Genomic DNA, 17,232 nt, shown 5'->3' on the forward strand with positions numbered 1-17,232 from the left:
CAGCAACATACTGGCTCTAGTGACAAACTGTGGTCCGGTGAATTCCTTGCTAAGGACTCTGTCCATGTGGAGAATTCACTGGAGAACTGACACGTACTTCTGTGTGCTATGTTTGTGGCATTCTGGAGATCACTCAACTGACAGAGGGCATTTAGGTAGGATTTTATGTAAATTTAAGAGTGACAGGAAGTCTGATTATGTTTCTGTAGCAGCACTTGTTGAAGAGCAACCTCTGCTTTCTCAGGGGAGGCAGGGGAAGTGCAGTCAACATCACACAAAAGGTATGAGCTCATGTAAAAATGAGAAAACTGTTCTTAATTTGTATTTCTAGGTTAGGATGAGAGAGCATTTGAAATTTGAATAGCTAAATACCATATTTAATGTTCACTGAGTGAAAAAGAAAATCAAAAATTGATTGTCTCTTAAAATGAGATCCAGCAGAACAGTGCTGCAAAGTTGGGTTGCAACTTACTTTCAAAATACTTTCCTAATTTATTGATGAGGAAATGTATTTTTCCTCAAGCATAGATAGATTGCTGTGCAGAGAGCCAAATGTACAGAGTTTTTCAAGATACCACAAATGATAAGCAGGTTGCAAGTAAGCGTTTTGAAAATTGCATAGTGAAAGTATTCCTTGAAAATGTTGGAGAGGTTTCCACTGCATATTGAAAGCAGAAATAAATCAAATACTCAGGGCCATCAAAGTATAACTTTTGTGCTGGTTTGTGTACCTGCATCCTAGTGCCTCTTTTTCTTTTCAATAAGGGTGAAACATTGCTTTGCTTTCAATTGTCTCTTAAGAATTACTTCATAGCTGGAATTAGTCACTCCAGGCATTTTCTTTGCTAGTACTTCAAATAAGCGTAAAAGCTAGAATATTAATGATGCCTGAGTGTTACTCATGATTTGTGGCTTGATAAGCTGATCTCACAAAGGTTTTCAAATTTCTGCCTTGGTTTCTGAGTGGTAGCAGCTTGTTGTGCTTTCTGAACTGCATTAGGTCAAAATTAGCAATTTTTTAATCGTTGTTTCATTTCATCCACCCTTACTATGTGTAATAAGCAGCAAACTCTTAGTCTTGAGAAACCAAGGGAACTATGTGAGAATTAAGTCCTCTGTGGATTGATTATAATGACTGCACCAGACTGCAGAGCTAGTACTTCAAAGATTGCTTGTCATAATAAAGGCAGCTTTAAAGTGTTAGAGCAAAAATAAGGAAAAATTTATAGCACATTTAAATTAATTAAATCCATGTAGTGTTATGGTTTTGGCATTATTGCTTTATTTTGGTTTTTTATGTGTTTTTCCTTCCCCTGGCTTACTGAAATACTGCAACTCACTCCAAAGAGGAGGATGCTTAGAAATGGCTGGATGACCTGCTTGTAGGATATACTTGTAAACTCATGCCATGAAAAGGAGGGATGGATAAAACCTTGTCATTTTCTTCTTGTTGAAGGACTTTCTTTTTTACGCTGTAATTATTGAGTGATTTGTGTCATCCAAAAAGAATCCCTTTTCTTGACAGTGTATGAAATACATTGTGATAACAAAGGCAAGGGATAAAATCAGAATGTTCCTTAGCACAAAAACTGTTTTTCATTTCATTTGTAGTAGATCCTTCAAGGTCTTTGGGAAGGGATCTCTTAGACCTGTTCCTAATCTGTCAACACTTGGTGCTGTTAAATACAGAATTTCTTCCTTTATCTTTTGGTTTTTCATACAGTATCCGAAGTATTAATTTTATAATGAACTGTAATCAATATTATGTAATGCATGCAAATAAATAGCCACATTTTATAAAATTAAACTATTAAAATTATTTTGCTAATTAAGTATAATTACCCAGTAAACATACTGAGTATTTCCATCCATGGGGTAAAACACTAAACTTGCATTAAAGCAAATACAGAGCATTACCACTGAGGTATGGATATATGTTCATGACACTGATAGCAAAATTTTGACCTGCTGCGTTGTCTGACTGTATTAGCAGTTCTCCAAATTCTCCATGGTGTTCAGCTATGCCTAACCTATAAAATAGAGTTGCTTTCTGTGACTTGACGTTTACATTCAAGATGATCCAGCCATCAGTTTTTGTTTATGCCCAGAAACCAGCAGTCAGCACTGATCTATCTTATCATGAACCTCCTTTTACTCAAATACAGATCTACTATAGGTTTTTGTCCTTTTATTTATGTTGGAAATCCTCCCAGTCCATTCTGATACCATTTGATGATACCATTCTCTTGTATTTTCATTGTTCCCTTTTCTTGTTTCTTTCATCGCTTTTTCCAGAGGGAAACTAATTAAATTCTTGCTCATCTGATTTATAAACAGCAGTATTATCTCTCCTAATTGAAAAAATTCGTGGCAATTTTGTGTTTCACTTGTTTTCTAAATTGATTCTTACACTGAAAATGGGTAGATCAATATTCTAACTCCATGGTTATAATCACATCCTTAAATCAATATTTACAAAGCTCTTAGCAATGAATAAAGTGGTTTAGGTTCAGGTCTGTTTAGGTTGAGTGTAAAATATTGCTCCAACATTCAGATCAGTGTTTTGGGAACACCAAAATAATGTAAGATCTTGCCTATACTTAACCCTCAAGATGAATTTTGTTTTATGAAATTACTCTAGATTTGAATATTACATTATGAATAATAATAATTAGTGTGGTCCAGAGCTAACAAAGAAATCATTATAGGAATTTTTTGGACAGTAAAAAGTTAGGTGTTTGGTGAATTTCAAACATACTGGAATTTACTTTTTTTTACTAGTTTGCAAGTAATTTTTTTAAACTGGTTTGTAACTAATTGCAAATCATTTTTTAGTAATATGAGGACCACAGACAGCAAATATACATAATAATTTCCACAAGAATGTTCCAATAAATTTTAATTAAGGCCAGTATTTGTATCAAAGTATGGAGGTAGTATTACATACATATTAGTTTTTTTTTTGGTTGGCTTATTAGTTGATATGGTTGCTGTAATGTCTGCTAGTTAAAAAATTACATTATTACAAAGTAATATCTTATGCTTGATATTTAGTATTGCCTTTTATTCTGCAGGAGTTCACACTGCTTTATAGAGTATATTCACATATAATAATTTTACTCTCCACTTAAAAGCATTACCAAAGATAGAGTTGGTATGGGAAAAAAAACCACCCCTGAAACAGAATGCAAAGCATTTGAGGATAGCCAGGAAAAAAGTTTCTGCTCACATAAGACAAGCCCTGTTCCTTATTTAGAAAAAAAAATAATTGAATGGTAATTTTGTAGGTGAAAACCCACTATTTGGGACTTAAGCCTTAGTCCTTGAAGGAACATGTCCAACCTGAATTCCCCTATTCCTGTGTATCTGCTGTAAGAACTAGGTCATTTTTTCACCATCAAGGTGAAAAGATAATGGTGAGCTCTTTGTAAATTACAGATAAAGGATAAAATGTGTTGGTACAGGCTTCTGATATGCAATCACATATTTTTGTTGGGTATTGATTCACTTGTGTCAAAAAAAAACCTAAGAAAGAATGCCTAGGAGGGTGCCTCTTCCCTTGGGTGTGCCTGGCATGCAGTGAGTGTTCCCAGACAATGGCAAAGTGTGATCCCTGCTCGGCTGATGGGGTGCTGGGAGAGGACAGGAGCTGTGCCTGAATTTCCCTGTGCTGAGCCGGAGGTGAGTTCACCCGTGTGATGAAGCAAGCTGCTCTCTTTGAACGTCATTTTGTGAGGTGAAATACCAACAAATTAAGACTAAAAACATCTGCAGATGACTGCATTTTTTGATGGATTGTGACTGCAGGCCATAATTCAGTACTGTCAACACAGGGAGCTGAACCTCAACCACATGATCCTCCCCAGGAAGCCAAGGCTCTTGGCAGCTCCTTGTTTCTCCATCATCAATCACCACAGCAGGCTTTAACTAGCCCGTGCCTTTGACACCAGCTGTTGCAAAGCATTGTTTTGGAAATGCACTGGTCATCCCACTGCAGTGTGGTTGGTGGTGATGGTTATCTATTTAAGGACATTATTTTTTAATTTATTTTTGATACGTTGCAGCAAGCTCACAAGTTATTCATTACTATGTCAGTAATAATAGAGTAAGTGCCATATGCTACAGCTGCTAATCATACCCAAAACCTCTGCTTTTCACAGCCCAAAATAAGTAGGCCAATTCAGATACTTAAAAACAACATGAGAATCCAGGTATTTGCTTTCTATGAAAAACTTTTAACAGTTTTGAAATCAGTGTGGCTTCCCATTTGAAAATGGCTAAAATTTCTCTGTGGAATAAATCATTTTGTGTAGTAAAGTACTTAGCTGTTACTTAAGTAATATGATGTGTAATCTCAAGTTATCGATAAGCAGGAATTAATATGTTTTTAAGCCATTTTCATAAAAGTACTATGAAATATCACTGTTAAAATATCAAATTTGATCCAGTTTTGAATCAGAATTAAAAATTAGTGATGTAAATTAATGTAAATGAATCACTTAAATCTGATGTCAGCTCACTTCCAACATTGGTACTTTGTGATACAGGGACATATTTAGATATTAGTGTTGTGGTGAGCACATTATCATTTTCTAGGTTTAAAGAACATAATTCATGTCATCTTAAGTGATCATTTAGCATTTTAATCAGTTACAGGAAGCTTTTACTTTCCCTACTAGCTGTAGGATTTCTACCAGCCTCCAGGTCGAGCACAACCCATTAACAGCTATTGTTTGATCCATTAAGCTTCTTTGCTTCTCTGTTTTCCCTCCATTCAGACACAAGAATATTGTGGAAGACAGTGTCAAAGACCTCTCTAAAATTGAGGTAAATAACATCTACTGCTCTCCTCTCATCCATAAATCCAGACATTGTATCAAAGAATGCTGTCAGGATGGTCAGACATGATTTCTCCTACATAAATCCATTAATTTTCTGTTCCCAGATACCCTTTTCTCCTTCATGAGCCCTGCAATATGCTCCAAGATGACTTTGCTCCATGATTTTTCCAAGGACCAAAGTGAATATGACTTGCCTGTATTTCCCTCTGTTATTTGTTTGGCCTTTCTTGACAACATTTAATTTCCCTTGTCACCAGGGATTTCCCCCAGATTCCATGACTTGTAAAAGACAGTACAGAGTGATGTTAGAAGGACATTGGCCAGTTCTCTTCAACATTCTTGAATTCAACTCTTCATGTTCTGTATATTGTTATGGTCTGAGTTGTCTCAAATAATCCCTGATTCAATCTTCATCTCCCAAAGGAAATTCTTCTTACTGAGGTCTTGCACTGACACTGGGGACTGGGAGGCTGACTGAGGCCAAGGCAGCACTGGATACCTCAGCCTTTGCTGGGTGTGCTGTCCCTAAATCCCACACTCCATCCAGGAGCAGGCTCACTTTCCTCCTTCCAGCCTTTTGTTGTCAGTGTGGTTGTAAAAGCTTTTCTTATTGCCTGTAGCATCCCTTAAATGTGTCTGTTTAGTAGAATTTTCTGAACATCCAGACTTCTCCATGTGATGTTTCTAAATTTCTCTTTTATGGTATGTCCTCGCTTAAATCTCCTCTTTGTGGTTTTTCTTACTACAGAGCTCTGTGATGAATTCTCTGATTAATCAAACTGGTCTGGTACACTTCCTTGTTTGGAAATTCTACAAATTAATCTGTTCCTGCTGGTGGAAGCTGTAGCACACATAAACAATCCCTGCTCCCCAAAAACATGGGTTAGAGACTTAGAAGTTTCTTAAAGGCTATTTAGAGCATAATCTCCTTGTTATGTTAATTTTTTTAATACTTGGTGAGAGGAGAGAGGGCTAACTTATTCTATTACTTAATATATTGTTTAGTCCTTAGATGGTGATTAGAGAAGATAATTTACCTGACATGATTGTTACAATTTATGGCACCCTGATGGACTCTATTACTACGAAAGGATTCCAAAATAACAGATGCTTCTTGTCATCTTAATCATCTGTTTCTTCAATTATCTTTATTAAAGAAATGTAAAATTGTATTATGAAACGGGAAAAGAAGCCTGAAGGATAAAGATAAGTAGTTTTTACTATTCCTAAAGGTGTCTTTGGTGATGTTTCTCCTTCATATTTATGTGTTTATGGAGCAAAGTATATTAGCTTGAGATTAAAGCTAAGTGTGTTCAATTTCATCTTCACCACATTATTTCTTGCTTTATGTAGTAATCAAAAGGCATATAATGAAAATTTTATTTTCAAGGGTAATGGCAAGACAAACTTTTTAATATAAAAATTTAATACAAAATTATTTGAATTTATTATTGCTTTTGTTATGAAACTACAAAGTAGCAGCCATGTATCCCCGCCTACTTTCCTGTGGGATAGCTTGGTACATGCAGTGCATCCAAGAGAAAGACTGGGGAGTATGGAGTGGTGATGGTGAATATTGGAAAATACCATTCTTAAGCATCATTGGAAGCAGTATGGCTGGCTCTTCAAGGCTTAACCACTCCTCCTGACTCTTTTCTTCACCTCTGCTCTCTGTAGCAAAAACAGTCTTGTCCTTGGATAAGCAAACACTAATTTTTGCTTACGTGGTTCAAAACCTTTCAGCTGTCTCAGAGCCACAAATTATTTTGAGAGAGTGAGACAAAGAGGACAAAAGTTCAATTGTGGACTCATTTCTGGTGAGCCTGTAGAATCAGAAGGAGACTGCCAGTGGGAAGTGCCAGTACTTTTATGGTCTAGGATCATCCATTTGTAGCTTAGTATTACTGAGTTTTGCTGTATGCTTTGCATTCATTCCTTGAATCCAGAAATGCATGTTAACAGCTGGCTGCATTATTTCACTGGAGAATGTCTTAAATTTTTTTTTTTATGATAAAGTATCAGCAGCAAAGCTCAAATAAATTTACTGCAGAGACAAATGAATAAATAAAATGCTTCACATCTGACAGCCTGAAATAGGAGGCATTTCTGACCACATGGTTTGTAGTTAACTAAATGGTCAAATACATTTACACCTAATCTGGTGTGTGCTGTGCCAAGCACGTGTGCTTGCTGGTTTTGTGAAGACCACTTGGTACTGCAGCTCTGGACAAACTGCAGTGTGAGGACGTTCCTTGGCCTCTCACAGCCTGGTTTTCTTGGTTTGTTGCCATCTAAGGGGGGTGCTTAGTAAAAATACATTAATTTTGAGGATCTGATGGGGACAGGCAGAACAGGATGAAGAGGCCAAGCTACCACTGACTTCCACTTGGACATTTGGCTCAGAGAGAGAAGTCAGTCTGGGTGGTCCCAAGGAGGAGATTAGAGGGAAGAATTGCATTGTAGCTGTGTCACTGCTCCTTCATCCCTGTCCCTGTGAAGCCACACCTCTCACACAGCCTCCTCCTGCACTGGATTGTTGTGACACTGGATTTTGCTTAAAATGGGTGCAGGTTGTGGAAGCTGAAATCTGACCTAATTGCACTACCTGAATTTTGGGGTTATCTAGAATACAGACAGATAAGGGGAGTGAGTTTATTAGTGGAGCAAGGAGGGAATGCTGCCTTGAAACAGGTGTCTCATAGCAGTGGTATGTGCCAGTCCTTTGCCCTGGCTGTAGGTATTTTAAGTAGCCTGGTAAGAAGACTGGACTCAATACTGCTGTTAAATTGCTCTTTGGTCTGGTGTTATTCTTCATGTGTCTTTCTGCTTAAGGAATAAAAATAATAAAAACCCTTCTGATAACAGTTTTGACATCTTGGATGCAAAATGCTGTAAAACCTGAATTTATTTACATGTTTGAGAAAGGTGGGGGGCTCTGGGGAAGGGATGGATCTGCCCATTCCCTGCTGTGTGTCAGGGCAGTGTCCTGTATCACCTCTGCTTGTGAAAGATTAGGATATTGAAACCATCTTCTCCTGTGTGAGTCTGGTCTTTCCTTCTAGCACAGGACAAAGCAATAAAAAATGTGGTGGTGTAGTGTGAGGGCAAGTGATGTGAAGTACTTTATGTTTCTGTCTCTCATACTGTGTGTTGCAGGAAGATAATGATGAAGAAGTTTTTCATTCCAAAGGGAACAAAGCCAAACTAGATGATGTGTGTGGTTGTCCTGTGTGCAAGCTGTCCCTCCTTCTCTCCAACGTGCAAGTAGAATTTGTCACCTCATATATAACTGCAATATGTCTTCTGCTTTGTTCCTTTTCACATTTAGTTTTGGTTTTGAGATTGAGCAAATTTAAAAGGCTGCTTTTTAGAAAATTGGATTAAGAAAATTATTTTTTGTGAAGACAATCTAAATATATTTTTAAAAAAATCTCTTCTATATGTATCTTAGAGTCTTAATGTCTCAACAGATGAAACAAACACCACCTAGAACCCCATGTTAATTATCATTTTTAGCAAAAAATAAAGTAAAATTATGCCAGAATCTTTAACTAAAATCCTTCTTTTAAACTGCAGGTATCAACATGTAAATTATTCACAAATGTTCTTAAGTTATTATTTGCGTTGGTTTATCTGCAGATAGATAACAGTTTTTATTTGATCTTATATTCCTATGTACATATGTATCAAAACAGTTTGGTGTCCACTGTGGAAGGCATTCTTTTTTATTAATTTACACGAGCAACTTCTCATGGAAACATTAGATTTTGTTAGACTTTGACATTTATTTTTAAAAGGTGAGTAGTTTTAATTGTGATGTTGGATTGGGGAGGTGATGTTATCTTGACTTGCCAGTTGTCCAGCCTGCACATGTATGCTCCTTGCAGCCAAACTGGCTGAGCCTTTTGGGGTAGTCCATATCAGAGAAATGCTCTTCCATTCTCACAAAAGATAAAGGAAAAAAACCTTGGGCAATGTGGAGGGAAGTGTTGCAGAAAAGGAGGAGGGAGTTGGAAGGAAATATGCAGGTGCTGCATTAAGGAAGGGGATCCAGGAAACACTGCAGTAGGGGAGGGAAGAAAAGGATGCCAGACTGAGAGGGTGAGCAGTGCTGCAGTAAAGAAAGATGGACAGAGGGGGCAGCCTGGGATATTAGATAGGAAAGGGCATTCAGGCTGAAATTGTGAATTGCTGTTTTACCTCCAGGCAGAATTCTTGGCAATTTTAACTCCTGGAAGGGATCCATTCCTTACCATATCATAGACATCTGTATGCTAAGAATACAATTTTGTTTTGTGTTTTTGGAAGGTCATATGGATGTCAGACACCCATCAGTGTCGTAGTCTGCTCTCTGGTCCTGGAAAAGTGGTACAAATAGAAAGTTTGGTGTATGCTGGCTTCCTGCAGGACAGGGGCTTCCCCAGCACTGTCACTTCCCTTTGAAGAGAACTGGTTGTATATCACTTCAGACAATTACTTTACTTTTCAATTGTATGAACTTACCACTCCCAAGTAATATCCAACATTTTTTTGTTCTTAAGAAGCTCCCAGTGTTTTTGACTATGCCTATTTATAAAACCTGTTGTTAGGACAATTTTTTGTGCCATACTACTGATCTGGTAGTGTATGTACTACTTCTTTTTTTCAGATGCAACATTTGAATACCACTAACCTGGTTTTCTTTGTCAGAATTTTGTTTGAGTACCTACATAAAATCTAAAATCTGGTATTATCAGAAAAATAATTTCTTTTGATGATTTTAGTGAAGAAGTATTAAATAGCTTTGTTACTGAGGAAAAGGAAAATACAGTAGAAATTATTATTATTAGCATTTTAAATTTCAAAATTGGTTTCTGAGGTCCTAAAGACGCTTATAAATTAATTAAGTCCTACTAGAAGTATGGGAATAAAGGCTTTTTATGTAAGTTCTGTGATTAAAGTGTCCTGATGAAGTCATAATATGCTTTGCTTTTGAACTATCTATGTATAGGACCAAACTTATATTCAATCTTTACTTACATCCATGCATCCTGATTACAGCTGTGGCCATCCTGCTCAAGGATTTAGCATGGAATATGCATTACTTTCTGATATAAGTAAGGTAGCTCAATATTTGATTATTGGAGGAAGTATTGGAATATGGTAATCATCTATTTGACTTCATCAGCAGGTATAATGCATTTAGGTTGGGTGTAAATGGCAAAACTTTGTTCCTCCCCAGCAATCTCACTGGAATTGCCTCCCAAGAAGCAAGTCTGGCAGCTAATACGCTGATTCTGTAACAAAAAGTTGTAAAAGAAGCAACACTACAAAATAAAGATAATAAAATTAAGAGTATCATCCCACTGGGGTGTTATGTCCCTTAAGAAAATCTAAACATTGCAGTATAGCGTTCGTCTCCTTAAAAAGTCTCAGCTGACCCAAATGTGGAGCTACATAGCTGAGAGAGGCTGGAGAAACCATGAGTTGTAGGTTTTGAGATTAGACTGCAGAGTTTAAGGTAGAGTCAATATGATTATACCTTTTGTTATCTCTGCAGAATGTTTTGTTCATATGGCCCACACTCTTTTATTCAAGCCTAAAGACAATTTAACAGTTGACCAAAAAAAAAGTGTCTTATTACTAATACAGAACTTACTTCTTCAGCTGAGCTTCCAAACCAGAAGGTTTCATAACTGCTGATGAAGGATCAGAATTTCTTCTTCACATTGTATTTTTGAAACCTACAAATGGCTGGGAAAATTACGCTTCCTACCTGTAGGAATGCCTCTTATTTGCTTCTGGAAAAAGGAGCCCTTTCTTAACTCTTGAATACATTCTTTGGTAGGTAATAAACATGCATTGTATTTCTCTTGGCTTGTTAGGGAATAAATAAGACACTAATTAAAACCTTGAAAGACTTCTCCAAACTTCCTCCCACAGCAATATCCAGATTAATACAAATTTGTATGAGTCAGACAAACGTTTGATGAGATTCCAATCAACACACTGCATTTTGTTTTTCTGTAACTTGAAGCAATTACAAACTAGAGTTGGATTTTTTTCCAATTAAAAAATATGAAACATAGTCTCATTATTTTAATAAGTGTTGGAATCAAAACTATGAACTATAAATTAATGAGTGCCTTCTAAACTCTGGACACATGTGGAACTGAAAGAGGTCTATTACAGAAGTTGAAAATCTATATTTAATGAATACACCCACTACATCTATTGAATTGGCAAGATAATAAGTGTGCAGCCCTCTCTTTTACTTTAGAACAACACATTCAACATAGTCATTAGCTGGGAGTTTTACCAGACACTGCAATACATTCAGCTGCACTTTTCAGTTACTTTTGGACTCTGTATGGCTGTGTAAGTATCACACATAGCAATGTGGTCTGAGTGCTCATCTTGTATTGTTTGTATGTTTATGGTGCCTACTCTTGTGGCTTGAACATTTATGGCTGCAAAAGTTACAGTGGTGGGTATTTAGTGACTTTTATTACCTTTGGCATAATTCCTTTTGCCTTTCATTCAGCTTTGTCCTGGATAATGCATAAGCATGTGACATTTCCAGTCTTCAAATGTCACATCATGAAATGGAAGAATATGTTTGGCATTGAGTAGGTCCATCCTAACAGTGGGATAAAAAAAGCTGTCTTACCTATTTTTGAGTGCCAGGGTGTTTTCAAGGTTTCCACTTCTGTCTCTGCCCAGTTTTTCTTTGACTAAACAGTGCCTCTCATATCTCTGTAGAATCCCAGTGTTAATAAACTACAGTCATCTCAAGCAGGAACAAGTTAATAGATTTTTTTTCTGGCAGATCTGTGCGTGATATGTTCCTTTCAAATAGGATGAGCTAGTGAATCCACTCTCCCTCTGCAGTTTTATACATTTTAGTCTTAGCTCCTTTTTATGTGAGAACTCTATAGTTACAAGTTTCATTAAGATGTGTAGCAAAGTTGCCAGGCAGCAGTGGACAGCTCTTGTGTTCCGTAAGTGAATTTTGAGTGTATTTTCCAGTGCAGTTTTCCCAAAGCTGTCCTCAATGGAGAACATCAACAGGAACATCATTTGAGTATGCTGCCTTTCATAATCACAACGTGTCAGAATTGATGCAGCTGGTGCCATTCAGCCCACAGCAAAGACACTCTACAAATAGAAAGCACAACTTCATGGTTATGCATTATAAAGCTAATACACACCTTTTGGTTTTCATCTTTGCATATTTTGTGAAGATCTCCTTCCTGCTTGTTCCATTTGTTCATTACCATAAACACTGAATAACGTATGGTCAGTGAAATTGCTCTAAAACCAAACATGCTTTTATTTTGGCTTCAGAATGAAAAAGGGAGTTAGAGAAAAACCAAAACATATTACATGGTATTTTAGTGTGTGTTAATGCATGGTATTAATGCTGGTGGCATTTATACCTCTTTTCCACTTCCCCTTTCTTTTTGATTGCTTCTTTGTCTCGATGAGATGTGGTGGAAGGGTGCAAACAGTCTGATGCTCTTTACACTAATGTCTGATAGTTAAAAGGCAGTATATTCGTGGAAGGGAAAAAAGACATTTCTGCCACATACAGGGGTCATATAGAGGCTTTTGAAAGCTGTTTTCTAGTCCAGGACTGAAAACATGACACAACTGATATATCTGAGTTAATACTAGGGGACCTTGCCAGCCAAAGCAGTTAAAACCAGAACTGTTTCTGGTCCAACATGATGGATTCTGTTTCTGTAACTGTTGTAGTTTCAGGAGGTGACACTGGCCAAGCTTAAAAGCATTACTGGGCCTTGTGTTCAGACTCCTCTTGGCAGGGCCAAGTTCTCATTTAGTTAACTGGGCAACTATTACAGCGACATTTTACAGACTGAAAGCAGTTGTACAGACCAAGATTGTTCAAGTGTGTAGGTAAAAGTCACTTAAATGACTGTGTGACTGACTGCCAAGCCACACAGGTTTGTTCATTTTGAATAATTTTATGTGATTTTTAGATTATTAATTATGCAAATTAATAGACAGTAATATATTTTTGCCCCCTGTCTCCTGAGCAGCATGCAACAGCCCCTTCTACTCTTCCTCAGCTTTTTTTCCTTCATCCTAAAAATCTATCGACAACCAAAAACTAAAAGATTTCCTTGCAATTCCATATAATTCATTTCTCTGTGATTTGCAGGCCAAATCTCTTTACCCTGTAAGTACAAGAATACTTTAACTTGATGCTCTGCCAGCTCATGCAGAAATTCAGAATTGAAGCTGGGTCTCTCAGATGAGTATGAAGATGTGGGTTACTGACAAATATGTGCATTAATCTATAGTTCACACACACTCTATATAGTGCTATTTAGGAGCTGAAAGAATACAGAATGATGGAACTTTGTAAAAAGCCTGACCCACTCGGTGATGTGTTTTTTGCAGTTTTGTTTCTCATGAGGACATTGAATCTGAAGCCACCATTTCTCCTGTTGTGCTTTAGGTGCTGTAGCAGTTCTGATCCCTCGCCTAGACCTGGTGATTTCTTTCGTCGGAGCTGTCAGCAGCAGCACTCTGGGACTGATTCTGCCACCTCTGATTGAAATCCTCACTTTCTACAAGGAAAACCTAAGTTTATTGACAATATTTAAAGATGTTTTTATAGCTGTGGTTGGATTTGTTGGATTTTTAACAGGGACATACGTGACGGTTGAAGAAATCATTTATCCAGCATCCACAGTTCTTGCTAATGCAACAGGGAGCTTTCCTGCAGATGTAAATGCTACAGACTTGGTGGTTGGGTTAAAGTAATTAACCAGGCACTGTGAACTATTTCATTCCTTAACAAGAAATTCTTGACTCAGGACCTGCTTTCAACTACTGGTACTGTGTAAAGAGGTACAGTTTGTAAGATGTAGGATATACATGTGGAAATGTATTATTTTTTTAGAAAGTAATTATATATCTCTTCTGGACTTTGAATGAAAAGTTACAAGATTTTGTTTTGTTTATCAAAGCAATATTATTTTCATGCAAAAGCATTCAACATCACACATGATAAGCAGTTTATTTTTTGTACATTTTGGTAACTGTTACCCTGACCCATTTTTTACACAATTTCTTTATCCTTGATTTCAACTATACAAAAGTATAAAATGCTGTATTTTTTATTGCCTGTGGCTTGAAGTCTGTAGACTACATATCTATATTTATATTGGAACATATAATAATTATTTTTTCATTTTTATGTTCTGCCTTAAGTAGTATCTAACATGTTCTTTACGTATTTTTGCTTCTTTTGTCTTTTTTGAAAAAAAAAATAGTAGGTTCATAAGTTGGTATCTGGGTAGAAATTAGTTTTGTTTAGCAAGCCTGCTGGCTGAGTTCCTATGAACAATCCTGATTTTCAGGGTTCATATTTGACTTTCTGTCTCACACTTCATACATGACTTTCACTCCAAATGTTGAAGCACTATTTTTGGTCTTGTTTTCTAAAAACCCTATAGTTTGTGCAATAACATAACTATTTATCATACTCATTCCTGTTATGAAGAAACAATTTTTTTCTACAGAATATTTTTAATCATAACATTCCCCCAAGAAATATGTTATGCCAAAACCTCTCCACCGTAGTCATACAAATTAAGATAGAAATATATGTAATATTTTGCCTGCCTTCAGTATATTCCTCAGAAATTTACCATTTGGTAATCTACCATTTGGCATTACAGTGCTAGAGTAATATACTACTAAATATATCTATATTTGTATTTTCTCTTAAGAATTCTTCCACTGTCATCTACCAACTGGTGACTGTAATGTGCACTTTTATCTCCATGTGGATGAGGGCATTTCTGATAGGGATTTGTTACAGCATGTAGTTTAAACTGCATGTATTTGTTCAAGCAATAGTTCTGAGTAATCCTCTAATTTTGATTTTAGCATGGACAAAATTAGATACTTGGCAGGTACTTGGAAGGGATGAGTCTGTCTGTGTGATACCACAGGTTAACCTTTCTTATGGAAGTGCCACAGCAGAGCAAATGCAGGTAGTTAGCAGAGAAGAAAAAGGTAACTTCAGCTTTTCATCTTGAAGGATTTTCAGTCTTTAAGCTGTTTAAAAAGACATTAAATCTCAGTGTTTCCATCTGTTTCATAGTGAATCTGTTACTTACCTTACCCATACACCTATAGAATATATTTCTGTGCAGCATATTTTACTTGACATGAAATACTTCTGCAAGAAACATCTTTAGTAGGACTGAGAGGATTTAAATGCGAGTTACTTTTCCTCTTGGTTTTTCATCCTTCTGCTTGTGTGTTGGGAGAATAAAGGGCTTTGAAGTCCATTCATATCTGTTCTACTTCAGTTGTGTCCTGGTGAGCAGCTCTGAGAAGGTGCTTCTACCAGGGTGCAGAAGGACTGGTCCAGTTCAGAGTTTGGTGGTGATTTTGTCAGGTGCAAGTGAACACTGCCACGCTTCTATCAATGAATATTTGCTGAGCTGGATACCTACAGCCTACAGAGGTGGCCCCGGTACCCAGTGAATGTAACATATCCTTGTGAAACTCAGATAATTTGTTCAGAAGCTTGATGGGTTTGAGGGTTCTGATCTTAGCCATCAGACCTTGGAAAGGCTGGCCCAGAGACAAAGCCATGCACATCTTTTTCCTGCTCTGACTGCAGTGCAGCCTGTCAAGGCACAGGTTTCCAGAGCAGTGAGTGGCCACCGACTGACCAGGTATGAAGTAGTGCTTTTATGCAGTTGGCCAGTGTAGCCAAGTCTAACAATGTTATATCTTTTGAATCTTTAAAATGTTTATTGATATATTTTGCACAATGTCAATTTTCTCCTACAGTGTAGGATTTTTATAATTTTAACACTCATACATTTGCATGGCCTGCTCTTTCAGACAGAAGGAGTCAGGAACCAGAGTGTCCTGCTTTGGATAAGATTAAAATGTCATGTGGTAAAAAACTAAGTCTGACTAATGAGAATGTCCTGTAAAGCATTGCCAAAGATTTAAGAGAGAGGAAATTCTGATAGAAACCTCTTCTGAATAAGAGTGTTCATTCAGCTTTTAAAGTGCTGTAATATTAGTTGCAAGTTAAGAGGCGGGGAATGAAACTGAGAGATTTCATAGGTATGGTTTACATTAAGGTATATATTTAAGATGGAAATGTACTTTAGCACAAGCTAAATTAAACTGCAAAATGTGTGATTAGCTTATGTTCCTGACAAGGAGCAGAAAGCCTTTGTATTTATATACTGTATATGAACTTATATTTTACAATATAATATTGTTAACAGTTTTAATGTAATTTAATCATTAGCTGCATTACAGGTAACTGGATAATTTTCTTGTCTGTAACTGTTCATCCTCAAATATTGGGCAAATAAGAGGATGGGTTTGCCTGATGTTCTGTAAAACTTTAATCTTCTGTATCAATAAAACTACAAATTACCCTGCAAACTCAGTGTTATCCTGCCTGTTTCCAATACTGGATCACTAGAAGAAATAGCTGTCCTACTGCAGAATTTACCTTTGAAGTTGTGCAAGGAATGGTGACTGACGTGAGACTCACATGCAAGCTCTAGAACTGATTTTTCATTGATAAAAAATCTCATTTTAAAGTCACATAGGCAGTAATGAAAAATCCCACCCTCACTCCAAGGGTTTGCATGAGGGCACAGTTAAAGTTAGGCTTCTGCATCTTTTTAGAGGTTCTGTAGGAAGTTAATTTTTAAATGTAAAAAGATATGCAGGTGTTCCCACTGAAATTCCAGTTCCTGTTTAGAAAACCAAAAAGAAAAATCCAGCCATTTTAAAATGGGACAAGCTTATATAGATTTGCTGTGGACTTGGCCTTATCTGTAAGGATGGAGTGCTGTCTCAACATGTTGACAGAGAAGGGAAAGTGTTAACTTGGAAAACTCCTGACTAGAAGTGAGGAATGAGATTAGTTGATGGACAACCTAAGAGATTGCACTCAGTTCATCTCAGGGAGAGTAAAAGGCAAGAGGGACATAATAGAAAAGTGATTATTTTATTAATTATATATTAAAATGTTTCCTGATGAAGGACTAGAGAAGCTCTATACATCACTACCATTCTATAATTGCTGGAATGTATTATGAGCCTTGTGAGGCCTCCCATTCTTCTGCTGTAATTTATTTGGTTCTGTAAAGATTAATCGGTATTTCTGCTGCTGATTTCTCAATTTAATAATTCTGATTTCTCAAGTGACCAAGTGTTCTCTAGCAGAAAACAAGCAATACAGCTTCAACACCAGCTGAAGTTCATTTTTCACATGCTGTCCATGGAAGAAATGACTGCAACATCTTGGTGGGGTTTCAGGAAGAGAGGAGAACCTTCTCCATGATTCTGTGTGTTGTCTACAGATGTTTTGGTCATCCTGGACCTTCTT

The 17,232-nt window shown here is 36.9% G+C and overlaps 1 protein-coding gene across 2 annotated transcripts in view; it reads left to right on the plus strand.

Moving 5' to 3' along the window:
- SLC36A4 (solute carrier family 36 member 4) overlaps positions 1 to 16,264 on the plus strand; it is an 88,773-nt gene extending 72,509 nt beyond the window's left edge. For both annotated transcript variants that reach the window (XM_064719009.1, XM_064719026.1), the window contains one exon: positions 13,306 to 16,264. In XM_064719009.1, coding sequence (XP_064575079.1) covers positions 13,306 to 13,613 — 308 coding nt within the window. In that variant the 3' untranslated portion in view covers positions 13,614 to 16,264. The remainder of the gene's footprint in view (positions 1 to 13,305) is intronic.
- Positions 16,265 to 17,232: the final 968 nt, after the last annotated feature.

The sequence above is a fragment of the Zonotrichia leucophrys genome, chromosome 1 (genome assembly GCF_028769735.1).
Source record: "Zonotrichia leucophrys gambelii isolate GWCS_2022_RI chromosome 1, RI_Zleu_2.0, whole genome shotgun sequence".
In the NCBI taxonomy this organism is placed as follows: Eukaryota; Metazoa; Chordata; class Aves; order Passeriformes; family Passerellidae; genus Zonotrichia; species Zonotrichia leucophrys.